Source organism: Arachis ipaensis, chromosome B01, assembly GCF_000816755.2.
Source record: "Arachis ipaensis cultivar K30076 chromosome B01, Araip1.1, whole genome shotgun sequence".
NCBI classification, from domain to species: Eukaryota; Viridiplantae; Streptophyta; class Magnoliopsida; order Fabales; family Fabaceae; genus Arachis; species Arachis ipaensis.
In genome coordinates this window covers 41,685,314-41,700,772 of record NC_029785.2, presented here as the reverse complement: position 1 = coordinate 41,700,772, position 15,459 = coordinate 41,685,314, and the positions used below count along the sequence as shown (strand labels likewise).

The 15,459-nt window shown below is 38.8% G+C and overlaps 1 protein-coding gene across 1 annotated transcript; it reads left to right on the top strand.

Moving 5' to 3' along the window:
- LOC110269553 lies at positions 1,375–2,062 on the top strand. The gene is made up of 2 exons (XM_021117508.1): positions 1,375–1,861; positions 1,958–2,062. The coding sequence occupies exons 1-2, from the start codon at positions 1,546–1,548 to the stop codon at positions 1,960–1,962; spliced, it is 321 nt and encodes a 106-aa protein (XP_020973167.1). The 5' UTR covers positions 1,375–1,545; the 3' UTR covers positions 1,963–2,062.

The window sequence follows — 15,459 nt, the reverse complement described above, 5'->3', positions numbered from 1 at the left end:
TACCCTAAAAACAATAAAGAAAAGGTCAGTGAAACTGGCCAAAATGCCCTGGCATCAACATCCAGTGTACTTGGTCAAGATTAAAACATAACAACCTATTGCTTCACACACAAATACTAACGGCTAACCCCATGCTTAGAGTGAAAATGAACATCTAATCACTTATAGAAATGAACATCCATCCTAGTTGATTACAAACCCGTGAAACAATGTCTAGAAGGACCGGCTACGTACCGGAAAAGTATACAGTAAAGCATGTAGAAATCAAGTACAACTTTATTAAACTATCTCGTAAATTACAGAATAACCATCAAATATACTCGTTATGCATTAAGTCTAAAAGAAATAAAAATAGTAAAGTGATTCGTTCTCAAAAATGGAAAACGGGTTCTTCCAGTTAATAACACATGGACTTTTGCAACAGCTGCCTTAAAACCTTGAAACTAACATGAACCCTTTAAACATAGAGATGAGAAAATAAACACTATCACAACCTTGTACAACCAATCCTAATTTCTGTTGAAGGAGCTTAATGTAAGACCCAAGACTTTTGAAAAGTTCTATTTTGAATCAATCTCAAATTATATATTTATTTATGGTTTTAATTTCAGAAATTATTTTTATTGAAAATAATTAAAGGCAATTAATTGGACTTGAAATAAATTAAGGTTTTTATCTAAACTCCATACCTATGGATTATTTTTCTATTTATGATTTAAAGTTCTGGAAATTCGAAAGTAATGAGGTTTGGCTATTTAAATTAGAATTTTGTCCAATTTTATAATTATTGAATTATTTTCTATATTTAAATTATAAAATTGGTAGTTATGAAATAATAAGAATTTTATATGATTTGATTTTAGATAATTTAATTTATATCATTTAATACTTTAAGTTAAAGATAAAGAGAAATTAATTATATTATCATGAATTTTTAATTAGAGTAATTTAATGAAAATCAATTAATATTTTTATACCACAAATAATATTTTAAAGTAATTTTAGAGATTAAATTAGTTTTTCAAATATTAATACTTTATGCTCCAATTTTATTAAAATTACCAAATTATCCCTATACCTAATTTTTACCAAAACCCTAAATCCCCAAAATATCACCCTAACCCTAATTTCCCCAAAAACCTAGCCACCTTATCTCCTCAGCCACCGAATCCCTTTTCTTCCCTAAACCCAGCAGTAAATTCAAGAAAAAAAAGAAACAATGCCCACATTAACACATGAACTCCAGCCAAACAAAAAGGGGAGAGAGGAGAGGGATCTGTGGAAGAAGGGGAGAGGAGTGAGGGCGACACCAGCGGGTGTCACTGCCGCCACACCGTCAGGTCGCACAGATAAGAGAGAGGGAGAGCTGAGGAAGGAGAAGAGAGAGAAGACCGCGTTGCTGCCTCACCGCCGCTCACCGCGCCGTGTTGCGTCGCTGTACAGCCGTGTCGAAGAAGGAGAGGCATCGCTGTTTTGAACCCGCATCGCCGTCACTATCGACTGTGTCAGCTGAGGGAGAGTGAGAGAGGAACGAGAGAGCCCACGATGGAGAAAGTGGAGATGCCGCAACTGTACCAGACGCCGTCAAGCCCGCCGAGCAGAAGCCATTCACCACTGCCAGACCTCCGTCGCCAGCGATTCGCTGCCGCTGAAGCTCATCACTGCTACTGTGACACCGCCGCGGAGAGAGGGAGTGATGTGATTAAAGAGAGGAGGAGGAAGGAGACCCATGCGCCGTCGGAGACAGTGTCACCCAGTCGCCACCGTTCATGCCTTGCCGTTGCCAGGGTTGCCACCGCCGCGTCTCACCGCCAAAGAGAAGCCTTGCCTACGCTGTTGCCGAACAGGGCCAGATTTACCGGTAACCCTGTTTCTTGCTTTCTTGAAACCTGTTCCACTTCTATTCTGTTCCACTATTTTAATTATTGTTGGTGTCTCTACTGCCTTAATCACTCAGATTAATGCTACCGCCGCCATTGGCTTGCCATTTCTGCTCGGCTGTGCCCTTATTCGCCATTCTGATTGTTGAAAGGAAATGTTGTCGAAGCTATAACTTCTCCGTTCCCCCATTCTCTTGTTTCTTTTCTGGTAAGACAAATTCTGTTGTACTTTATCTTGCCATCATACTCCATTTCGACTCTGTTTTATTAGTACGTAATGTTCCTCTTTGCCTTGCTTGGTTGTGCTTATTCTGTCTGTTACCTAGAGCTGCCGTGTTTGCGGTTATTACTTTTGCTTGCTGTTCTTCTCCGCTAGCAGAGGGTGTTTGGAATACAAATCATGATGTAGCTGCTGCAGAATAAGGTGAAAAGAGGGTTTATCGCGTTAAAATTGCTGCGGGTTTGATTCTTTGAGGTAGGGTTTTTCTTAAAATCTATTTTACATTATAGAGTTGTTATAAATAGATATTGATGCAAAAAGATATACTTCTGTGATTATATTTGTCTTGTGGATGTGATGGTTTGTTAAACTGAATTATTGATTGCTTGGTTGCGTGAACGATGTATGGTTGTTGATAAGAAATCGGTTTGAAATATTATTTACTTGATTATTATGAAAAGTGAATTTTCTTGGTTTGGAGTTTACTTGGTAATATAAATGAATCGATTTTGAGAATAATTTGAGATATGAAAATAATTTGAGAATAATTATTTTCAAATCAAACCAATTCAATTAACAAAACTCTTTTTAAAATCAAACCAGCTCAAATAATTTGAGATATGAAAATAATTTGATTCTGGGTGCGGTTTGATTTTGAGTTGGTCTGATTTTATAAATGATTTAGTATTTGAGCTGGTTTGATTTTAAAAAGAGTTTTGTTAATTGAATTGGTTTGATTTGAAAATAATTTGATATTAGAACTGTTTCAATTTTGGAAAAATGTTTAAGATTTGGAAATGGATGAGAAATGTTTGGATGGGACCCAAAAAGGGTGGCAGTGTCCGAGTTTTAGAGGAGATGCTGATGAAATTTTATAAAATTGGAAGTTTTATTTGAAGAAATTAATTAAAAAGATTTGTTTTTAAACATTATATGTTTTAAGATTGATTTATTTATCAAAGAAAGAATTATGTTCTGAAATGGGATTGTTAATGGACGGAATAGAAAGAAGGATGATGAGGATTTCATTGAAATATGGTTTTTGAATGAATTTGGAAATGAGATTTGGATTGACGAATGATTATGATGTTGAGAATGTTGAGAATGTTGAGATATGAACTTTGAATTATTCACATGGCTTATGATCTTTGAATTATCTGAGATACGAGGTTCCCTGGATAAAGTACCATGGCTTGCCACCACGTGTACCAGGTTGAAAACTCGATATTCTGTTGACCCTACGACGTAAGTGTGACCGAGCACTATATAAATTCCCGGGAATGTAACCCCCATTGAGCAATATTGATTATTTGAGAAAAATCTATGCATAGACTCTTGGGGATGCACGTCGAGGGACACTCTAAGTTCAATTCAGACTTGTCGGGTTGGCTGGATAATCGACTGATAAGCCTCATCAGCCATAGGACAGGCATGCATCATATGCATTTGTATGCTTTACTTGGGTTTGAACTTGTTTTGGTTTGCCTAATTGCTAAACTGTTCTTAACTGCTACTTGAACTATTTGCTGTAACTGCTACCTAAACATGTGCTTTCCTTGTTTGTATTGCATGTGTTTGTCCTGGCGTGCTACATTTGAGAATGAACTTTGATGCTGAATTAATGATTGTGTTGTTTGATTGCGTGGTTGATTTCTGATTGAGATTTTCTTATAAGAAAGGAACGGTTTTGGATTTCTAAAAGATTAAACATTGTTTCTTTAAAAAGGTTTTGAACGATTTCATATTGGTTTTTAAAAGATTCATAAGGCAATAATAATCACTGAGCTTGAAAATAGTTTTCTTATTAAATATCTTCTTATGACAACTTTGAAACTTCGTGGTGAGACCGTGTGGTTAGGTTCTCACCCCCTACAGCTTTACCTTTTCAGGAATCGGGTGAAGAAGCGTTAAGAAGAGTTATACTGCGTTTGGTTTATATGTTGTTGTATTAATTAGATTATTTTCTTTCCTCGTCTTTGTTTTTACAATTTTGTAAGAGGGATAGGATTTGTATGTTTTATATATATTATATTATAAGATAATATGTAAGAAGTCTTGTATATGAATCTATGCTTGCTTATTTTTTTTTAAGATAAAATATTTATTTCTGGTTTTTAAAGAAATCAACAATACGGTGTTGAGTCACAGGCTCCTATTTTAATATTAAGTTTATAAAGTAGTCGTAATACTTCTTGCTATCAGAGTGGCGCAGTCGGAAGCGTGACATTCTAGTAGTGAGGGTGTTACACTTAACAAAGACATGAAACCACCGGCTTGTTCGGGAACATTCAGGCCAGCAACAGCACCATGGTTTACATCTTGAACTAAACATCCTATACTTTACTATAATGAACATCCAGTGTACTTGGTCAAGATTAAAACATAACAACCTATTGCTGCACACACAAATACTAACGGCTAACCATCCATGCTTAGAGTGAAAATGAACATCTGATCACTTATAGAAATGAACATCCATCCTAGATGATTACAAAGCCGTGAAAACAATGTCTAGAACGAACGGCTACGTACCGGAAAAGTATACAGTAAAGCATGTAGAAATCAAGTACAACTTTATTAAACTATCTCGTAAATTATAGAATAACCATCAAATATACTCGTTATGCATTAAGTCTAAAAGAAATAAAAATAGTAAAGTGATTCGTTTTCACAAATAGAAAAAGGGTTCTTGCAGTTAATAACATATAGACTTTTGCAACAGCTGCCTTAAAATCTTGAAACTAACATGAACCCTTTAAACATAGAGATGAGAAAATAAACACTATTACAACCTTGTACAACCAATCCTAATTTCTGTTGAAGGAGCTTAACAAAGACATGAAACCACCTGCTTGTTTGGGAACATTTAGGCCAGCAACAGCACCATGGTTTACATCTTGAGATGCGTGCGGACGAACCACCTGCCAAAAAAAAGAAAAAGTCCAACAGTTATGTTCTTTGATAATACTATACTAAATAAACATACAAAGTTGAGATTAAGCCAAACATGTACCGAGGATGAATTATTGTGTTTTCTCCGAGTTGAATTCTTGAAGGACTTCTCAAGGGCAGCGCCGAGCCTCTTACTCTTTGGCCTGCCCTTTGTGGTGACCTTCGATGGGCCTTGGATGTCATCAACACCGACATCGTTCGAACTCTGTGAGCCAATGTTGGTGTGGGTCTCTGACACGCTCTCGGACCTCTTCTTGGCACGGTGCGCCGCAAACTTGGCCCTTGTTTCTTCCAAAGCAACATGCAGCAATGTTGTTTCGTCATCGTCACCGACGAACTCTTGAGCAACATTATAGAAGTGTGCACACAGTCTCCTAAATGCAACATGACTCTCATCCGACCGACTGACATCATGGCTACTTTTGACATACGTATTCTTGCGCTTATTTTCTTGCTCCATCGAGGGAGAACATAACAGGAAGGTACTTTGTACACTTTATAATAATGAAAAACTTTAAGACATTGACAGCACAACACACCTGATCTCTCAAAAAGATTGCACTCACAACGAACCTCTTGTGTGGAACGGTCAAAGTGAACATCGTACGGAACGCATAGAATAGTATCGTTGACTAGTTTCTCTTTTTCCACCTTCACGCAGACCAATGGACCCTGTTCATCAACTACAGAAACTTTGCAGTCAGCCTTCTTTACAAACTTAGTTTGAACATCCTTAAACATGCTCGTGGTATACTCTTGCTAAAACTATTTCTCCATAGGCGAGCTCGTTGCACAAGGGATAACCCCCCTCGAGTCTGTAGCATCATCCTCCAATTCCCTCTACTCCTTGACTCCAAACACATTGTCATATTCATGAACAAATTGAACCAAGTTAGTTTTACTGTGTAAGTATCCACCGTAGAATGCGTGCATTCTCTCACTCCTTTGTGTACTCCTCATTGCTGCCCAAAATTCACCCTTGAAATATATGGGGACCCACATGCGTCGATCATCATACAGGTCTACAGAAAATAAAGAATCCCAATTTTTTAGCAAAGAAACCTTACACCAAACTTATTAATACAAATAAGAAAAATCTAGATACCAAATAATTGTCTATTAAAGCGTGTGAATTAATCATTTACTAACAGACCTAACAGCCATGTGTTGTTATGTAACTTGTACTCATCTATAAATTCTGCCCAGTTATCCTCAAATGACTCCTCAGTCCGAGAGTTCCACACGATGTCAATGAGGTCATCATACAAAGCTTTGTACCGGCGGTAATGATAAACCATTATTTTATGATTTATATTGTGTTTAATTGTATGGTTTTATCAAATCTTTACCCACTTATTCATATGATTAGCATGTATTTACAATTCCTTCCCAAAATCACTCCATGGTTGAAAACTTGCTTCCTAGAGACTTTTAATTACGTATTTTAATTCTCCTTTATCCCATTCGATGCCGTGATCCATGTTATAAGTGTTTCAGACTTCATAGGGCATGAATGACATGGAAATTAGAGAGGAGGCTTACAAAAATGGAAGGAACACAAGAAACTAAGGAGATGACCAGCGAGCAATGACGCGAGCGCATGGCCCACGTGAACGCGCGAAATGGAGAATTCGCAGCGACGCGAACGCGTGCCTGACGCAAAGGCGTGGATTGGAGTCTGCACGAATGACGCGAACGTGTGAACCACGCGAACGCGTGACATGGAAAATCACTGAATGACGCGAACGCGTGGACGATGCGTATGCGTGACCTGTGAGATCTGCAAAAATAACAAAATACGCTGGGGGCAATTTTAGGCCGCATTTTGACCCAGTTTTCGGCCCAAAAACACAGACTAAACCTAGGGAACATGCTAAGACTCAACACGTATCCACACACATTCAGATTCATCACATTAGGATTACGTCAGTTTTAGATCTGAGATTTTAGATTTGCATTACATTGATAGTTTATGATTTTGCTTGGATTTTTGGATGCTGAGAGTCATTACCTCTGTTGAAGACATTACTTTAGTTTGTTTCCTTATTTCCTTACTTTTAATTAGTTACTCATTGACTCTGTTCAGATAATTATGTTGCATTTTGAATTTATTAATATATAGAGTTATTTTTATTTTAATTAATTTTAATTCTCTATTTTATTTTATTTAATTATGTTTTCTCATATTTTTATGATTATTAATTTCATGTCAATGGAGTAGAATTTCTACTTGACATGGGGGTTGATTAAGAGGAGATACTTGAGTTGGAATGCTCAAGTGCTTGGTTGAATTGGACGTTGTTAGCTAATTCCATACCTACTAACACTAGACCTCCCTAAGGGGGAGAACTAGGATTTGAGGCTAAGAGTTAGTTTAATCACCATACCTTTCCTTATTTAGTAAGGGGTAACCGAGTGAGAACAACACCCTTTTACAATACACTTGAGAAGATCCCAACAAGGATAAAAATTCCAATTAATTATTCCCCCAGTCAAGGCCTTTTATTTAGAGTATCAATAATTATTCTTAGTTTATTTTTATTTCTTTAATTTCTAATCATTTCAATTACTCGTTATCAAAACTTAATTTTTCTGAAAACCCCTAGTTAATAAAATAGATCTCTTTCCTGCAACTCGTTGGGAGACGACCTGTGACTCATACTCCCAGTATTTTATTTCTAAAATTTGTGACAACCCTTTTTAAATTGGAGAGACAGATCTTAGCCGATTAAGAGCTATACGTGCAACGCTGTCCTCTTAATTGAAATCTCTAAATTGGTTAACTTCTGACACGCATCAATTTTTGGCGCCGTTGCTGGGGAGTTGGAATAGTGTGCTAAATTATTAATTAGTGTATATATTTTATTTTTATTTGCATATTTTATTTTTATTTCTGTTACCATGAGCTACATGTCTTTCTCATTGAATGACGCGTTCATTGCCTGATCCGAGTTTAGTCCCATTTGATCCTGAAATTGAAAGAACTCTTTCACATATTAGACGAACTCGACGTCGGTTAGTCTCTGAGGGTGGTGAAGTGATTATTATCAATTCACCAGTCTCATCTGAGGGCAAATCTGAACCGCCATCTGAGATCGAGACAAGCTCATTTACTACTGATCCAATTGATTTATGTGCAGGAAATATGGCAGCACCTAGGAGAATTGCTCTCCAGGAGGCAGGAGCCCCAGATTTTACACTGCAGCCGTATCAAGTACATCACCCGACTGCAGCTGCAGATTTTGAACTAAAAACCGCACTGATCAACTTGATGCCTAAGTTTCATGGCTTACCTGCTTAAGAGCCTATCAAGCACCTTAGGGATTTCCAGACAGCCTGTTCTACTGTTAGGCATCATGGTGCAGATGAAACTTCTATTCTGTTAACCGCTTTCCCATTTTCTCTTGAGGAAAAGGCAAGGGAGTGGTACTACTCTCAACCTGAAGAAACTATTACCAACTGGTATACACTCAGGAGAGAATTTTTGGAAAAATACTTCACAGCTGAAGTCACAAATAGACTGAAAAAAGAGATCTCTTGCATTGTTCAAGGTGAATCAGAGACTCTCTATGAATATTGGGAGCGCTTCAATAATCTCCTAGACGCATGTCCCCATCACATGATTGGTAAACTAGTATTGATCAGCTACTTCACTCAAGGCATGAACCCCCAGGATAAGACTATATTGGAAGGTGCCAGTAATGGTTCTGTGAAAAAGTACAAAACCGCAGATGAAGCATGGCAACTGATCAGCGACGTAGCTAAGTCTACTAGGAATCACAGACAGAGGCGCAACCATCCCAAGGCTGTTGCAGAGATTTTCTCTAGCAAAGAGACTACTGCTCTCACCCAGAGTAAATGTGAAATGACCAACCTACTGAAGCAGATGCAGTTAAATCAACAACAGGCACAACAAGCTCAACCTTCACCACAACAAAGCCAACAGTTAGTTCCACAAAGAGTATGCAGAATTTGTGCTGACTATAGTCATTATACTGATGAATGTCCGTAGCTCTAGGAAGACAACACTGTGGCAGCCACTCACAACTTCTATGATCGTCCGAATCAAGGATACAATCAACAAGGTGGCAACTACAACCAAGGTGGCAACAATAACCATGGATGGCAGGACAACTCCAACCAAGGCTGGAGAGATAATTCTAACCATGGCTGGAGGGATAACTTTAACAGAGGAGGCAGAGACAATAATGGAAACCAGAGGTGGAATAACAATAACAACAACAGACAGCAGAATCAGAACCAACCTTACAGAGCACCTCACCTAAGACAATCACAAGGACCCCAGCAAACCCAACAACAAGTTTCTCAGACTGCTTATTCTAATTCTTCATCAAATGACGAGATGCTCCGTTCTCTTGCACAAGAACAAGACATGCAGGCGCAGCTGAACTCTAGTCTGAATGGCTTGACTGCCACTTTACAAGCTCTTGCTTCCTGGATGGATTCATCACTTAATTCCACACATCAACCTTCAAGCTCTAATGGAATTCCTTCTCAACCACTGCCTAATCCCAAAGGTGGCATCAACGCCATCATTTTGAGGTCCGGAACCACATTACAGGAGAGGAACCATGAGGAGCCAAAACCACCAGAAAACATGCCAGTAGAGGATGTGGTGGAAGTGGAAGATGCTGAAGAAGAAGAGGACGTACAAGATATAGTTGAAGAAGAAGAAGCTCAACCACAGAATGAAGGCCCAAGGGATGCTGAAGCTACAAATCGCGCCCCTCCTATTCCATTTCCACAACTTGCAAGGAATCCCAGAAAACAGATGGAACTTGACCCCAAAATGGTTGAAATATTCAAAAAGGTCGAGGTAACTGTTCTCTTTTTTTATGTTATTCAATAGGTACCTAAATACGCAAAGTTTCTAAAGGATTTGTGCATACATAAAGATAAAATTAATGAATTAGAAACTATTCCTTTAGGTAGTTCTATATCTGCTTTAATGGAAAATATACCTAAAAAATGTAGTGATCCAAGTCCATCTATGGTTAACTGTACCATTGGAGGTGTAAATTTTTCTAACTGCATGTGTGATTTAGGAGCATGTGTTAGTATAATGCCTTTGTCTATATATGATACCTTGAGGCTCCCTCCCTTAAAAAGGTCGGCAGCTCATTTTGTGTTAGCAGATAAAAGCATCATTACAGTAGTTGGAATTGCTGAAGATGTACTAGTGAGCATTAAGGGGCTTACATTTCCCATTGATTTCTACATCCTGGAAATGCCCCCTAATGACTCAGGAAGACCATCATCAATCCTTCTTGGAAGACCATTCCTGAAGACTTCAAAGTTCAAGCTGGATGCATTCTCAGGAACTTACTCCTTTGAGATAGATAGCAGAACAGTGAGTTTCAGTTTAAATGAAGCTATGAAGCATCCTCCGGAAGATCATTCTATCTTCCAATGCGACATTATTGATGAAACTGTAGCTGAAGTTCACCAGGAAGAATTATAAGAGAAGTACATAGAGCAAGGTCCAAGTGTGGGGACACTTTATGAAAACAATGAGAAGACTTTACCATTATCACCAGCCCCAGATGATCTAGAGCCTAGCTATGAGCAGAAATTAGAATTAAACCCCCTTCCTCCACACCTCAAGTATGCTTACCTTGAGGACAAGCAGAAGTTCCCAGTCATCATTGCAAAAGAAATCACTTCTCAACAGGAAGAACAACTACTCAGTGTGCTGAGAAAACATAAGAAAGCAATTGTATGGAGCTTGGTGGATATAGTAGGCATTAGCCCTCAAGTTTGTGAACACAGAATATTCTTAGAAGAGGGAGCAAAGCCTGTCTGTCAACCTCAAAGAAGATTGAATCTCACCATCTTAGAAGTTGTCAAGAAAGAAGTAACCAGACTACTTGAAGCAGATATCATTTACCCCATCTCAGACAGTAAATGGGTCAGTCTAGTACAAGTGGTACCCAAGAAATCTGGAGTCACAACAATAAGAAATGAGCACGGAGAGTACCTGACAACTAGAGTGCAGAATTCATGGAGAGTTTGCATTGACTATAGGCGTCTCAACCAAGCCACTCGCAAGGATCATTACCCCTTGCCATTCATTGATCAAATGCTTGATCGCCTGTCAGGTAAATCCCATTACTGCTTTTTAGATGGTTATACAGGCTACTTTCAAATTCATATAGCTCCTGAAGATCAGGAAAAGACCACTTTCCAAAGATGTATGATGAGTCTTTTCTCTGATCTTATTAAGAACTGTATGGAGATTTTTATAGATGATTTCAGCATATATGGTGATTCATTTAGCCTTTGCTTGGATAGTTTATCTAGAGTGTTAGACAGATGTGTTAATACAAACCTTGTATTAAATTTTGAAAAATGTCACTTTATGGTCAAACAAGAAATTGTACTAGGACATGTTGTGTCTAATACTGGCATTTCTGTAGATCCAGCAAAGGTGGATGTTATTTCTAGTTTACCTTACCCCTCCTCCATGAGGAAAGTCCGTTCGTTCCTTGGCCACGCAGGTTTTTACAGGAGATTCATTAAGGACTTCAGTAAGGTAGCATTACCTTTATCCAGATTGCTGCAGAAGGAAATTGAGTTCGAGTTCAGTGAGGATTGTATGCAGGCATTTGATAAGCTGAAGACCGCCCTGACTCAAGATCCAATTGTGAGAGGACCAGACTGGAGCCAGCCATTTGAAATTATGTGTGATGCTTCCAACCATGCAGTAGGAGCAGCACTGGCTCAGCGCGAAGGTAAGGACCCTTTTGTAATTGCTTATGCATCTAAGACTTTAGATGCTGCTCAGTCTAATTATACTACTACTGAAAAAGAGCTTCTTACTATTGTTTTTGCTCTGGATAAATTCTGAGCCTATTTACTTGGTACTAAGGTAGTAGTATACTCAAACCATGCAGCTCTAAAATATTTATTAGCTAAAAAAGAGTCCAAACCAAGGCTAATACGTTGGATACTGCTGCTACAAGAATTTGATTAGAAATTAAGGACAGGAGTGATAACCAGAATTTAGTGGCAGACCACTTGAGTCGCCTTGAGCACATTAAGGATGACTCCACTCCTATAAATGATAATTTCCCATTTGATAACTTACAAGCAGTATCTGAAGTAGTTCCTTGGTATGTACCTGTAGCTAATTATCTAGTTAGCCACACTTTTCCTCTAAATTTTACTAAGCGCCAGAGAGACAAGCTGAAAAGTGAGTCCAAATATTATATATGGGATGATCCATATTTATGGAGGTGTGGTGCTGACCAGGTAATTAGATGGTGTGTGCCTCAATCAGAATTCCAGTCCATTTTAGAGGCCTGCCACTCATCTGAGAGTGGAGGACATTTTGGCCCTCAAAGAACAGCTAGAAAAATTCTAGACTATGGATTCTGGTGGTCTACTCTTTTTAAAGATGCTGCTGAATTTTGTAAATCTTGTTCCCCATGCCAAAGGTTTGGTAATATATCCAAGAGGGATGAGATGCCTCAACAGATTATGCTTTTCTGTGAAATTTTTTATGTTTGGGACATTGACTTCATGTGTCCATTTCCAAATTCTAACGGTTACTCTTATATACTGTTAGCCGTAGATTATGTTTCTAAATGGGTGGAAGCAATTCCTACCCGCACTGATGATGCTAACACTGTTGTTTCCTTTGTTAATTAGAAACCATATTATCTGTCGTTTTGGATCACCACGAGCAATCGTGAGCGATCAAGGCACCCATTTTTATAATAGGAGACTAACAGGATTACTGAAAAAGCATGGGATAATTCACAAAGTAGCAACAGCTTATCATCCCCAGACCAATGGGCAAGCAGAAGTCTCTAACAGAGAGATTAAACATATTCTGGAGAAGATAGTAAAACCTTATAGGAAGGACTGGAGTGCCAGGCTACAAGATGCACTCTGGGCATATAGAACAGTGTACAAGACACCCATTGGGATGAGCCCCTTCCGCTTGGTATATGGAAAGGCTTGCCACCTCCCCGTAGAGGTGGAACACAAGGCTTTCTGAGCTGTAAGAGAGTGCAACATGAATCTTACAAAAGCTGGTGCTGAAAGAAAGCTGTAACTAGCAGAACTAGAGAACATCCGCCTAGAAGCATATGACAACTCCAGGCGTTACAAGGAGAAAATGAAGGCTGTCCATGACAAGCACATTAAAAGGAGAGAATTCAGACTAGGGGAGTTAATTCTACTATATAACTCCAGACTGAGGCTCATGCCGGGTAAACTGAGATCAAGATGGGAAGGTCCATACAGAGTAGAAAAGGTAGAGCCATACGGAGTTTTCCACCTGTGTCATCCTACTAACTCCAAATTTCTAAAGGTCAATGGACATCGCCTAAAGCTTTATCATGGTGAGAAGATGAAGAATCAAAAGGAACTAGATATTTTTCTCTTGGAAGACCCACCAAGGGAAGCAGAATGAGCCTAAAGAGCGTCCAACTTAAGGACGTAAAAGTAAAGTGCTAGGTGAGAAACAACCCACCATGGTATGATCGTTCTGTTTCAGTCTCAGTTTCATGTTTACTTTATTTTTATGATGTTAATGACTCTTCTATTCATCCCTGTATATAGCTACATATAGTTTGCATGAGCATTATGCATATTATTTAAAAAAAAAAAAAAGCACGCACGCGACGCGTCCGCGTCACCAGTGCGTTTTGAAGAAAAGGGAATTGGACAGAGAGTCACGCGAAAGCGTGGCTGGAGGCGTGCCTTAGACACAAACATGCCCACGCGTCCGCATCACCCACGCGAATGCGTGCCCTTAACAATCGACATAAAAGAGGTGTATGGCAGCAAGTTATGATGGAGTGGGGCTAGAGTGATGCTAGAAGCACCAGCCCTGTCGCGCGAACGCGTGCCCTACGCGTCCGCGTCGACCTCCAAACATGGCCATCCACGCAATCGCGTCAACCACGCGATCGCGTCACCCAAATATTTTGGCAAAATGAGTTTGAGACAGAGAGTTGCGCGAACGCGTCGCTGCCCTCGCGCCATTCGCACAAATCAAGTCACGCGACCGCGTGACCTACGCGTTCGCGTCACTAGAAAAAAATCACACACCACGCGACCGCGTGACCCACGCGTCCGCGTTACGTGCGGCGCACAGAATATCCAGATCAGCCAAAATATCTTATCTTTTCTTCCCCAAATCCTAATTTTTCTTATCCCTTCTTACTTCCTTCTTCTCTCTTCTTCCTTCTCTACTCTTTCTCACTTTTACTCTCCCCTTTTCTTTTCTTTTAACACCCATTATCAAGGTTTATTCTTCTTCCTTCTTTACTTTTCCATTATTATTCTTATTTTTATTATGTTTTCTTCTTCTTTTTCTTTTTACTTTCTTTATCTATATTTTCTTTTTCTTTTTCTTTCTTTCTTTTTATTCCTTTTAATTGGTGTTGAAATTTTATCTAGGTCTTTATTTTCTATATTTTTCTTGTGGATTATCATGGATTTGTTTGACAATTAATATTACCTTTTAAAGGGTTACTTGCATGTTCTATTTTATATTTTCAAAAACATATTTACCATGCATGCTATGTGTTTGAGAAAAAGTCCGTATAGCATCATGCACTACCTTTATGTTATCCTACTACTTTAATGTCTGTTTTTCACAAAACCTCTTTTATATTTTATTAATTTAATTTAATTATCAATACAAACAGGTTATTAGTTTGAAAGACTTAGTAATCTAACTTGGACATTGAATGCTTGATCTATGCTACTCATGCCTTTGCCGACATGCCAATAAACATCTTGCATTTAATTGCCATCACATGCACTTGCTATGTTTCCTTTGATGAACTTTTCACATGTAGTCTAGACCATGTGTTAACGACATGCTTCCTTATCATGCATTGATTACCTCTCATAATATTTGCTTCCTTGCTCGAACCCTTCGCTTTACATATTACTTTCTCTTTCCTTTTTCAGGATGGCCACCAAGAAAGGCAAAGAGAAAGCTACTCCCAAACCACCAGCAAGGAAAGGAACAAAAAGAGCATTAGTGGCAGAGCCATCTTCAACAGCAGTAAAGCCCTCAACAAAAAGAATCAAGAGGATCATCAAGGTCGATGAAAAAGAAAAAGCCTTCCCAGCAAAGGACACTGTGCGGTTTCCTAACCGCTACTGTGAGCAGATGTTCCCCATCCTGGCAGCAAGGAATTATAACAATGAATACCTTTTCATCCTCCCGACCCGCATTGCTAAATTTGTTGAGCCACAAATTGAACGAAGACAATGGGGATTCCTACAAAGACAGTCACGGCAGGTTAATCTCTCATGGGTAGTAGAATTCTACTCCAACTTTCACGTGCCAACTATGCAGTCTGTCTATGTCCGTCAGAAGCAAGTCCCCATAACTGAAGAGGCCATTCAACAAGCTTTAGA

Coding starts and splice junctions, on each gene's coding strand:
- LOC110269553 (XM_021117508.1), top strand. CDS start 1,546: ATGGAGAAAGTGGAGATGCCGCAACTGTACCAGACGCCGTCAAGCCCG.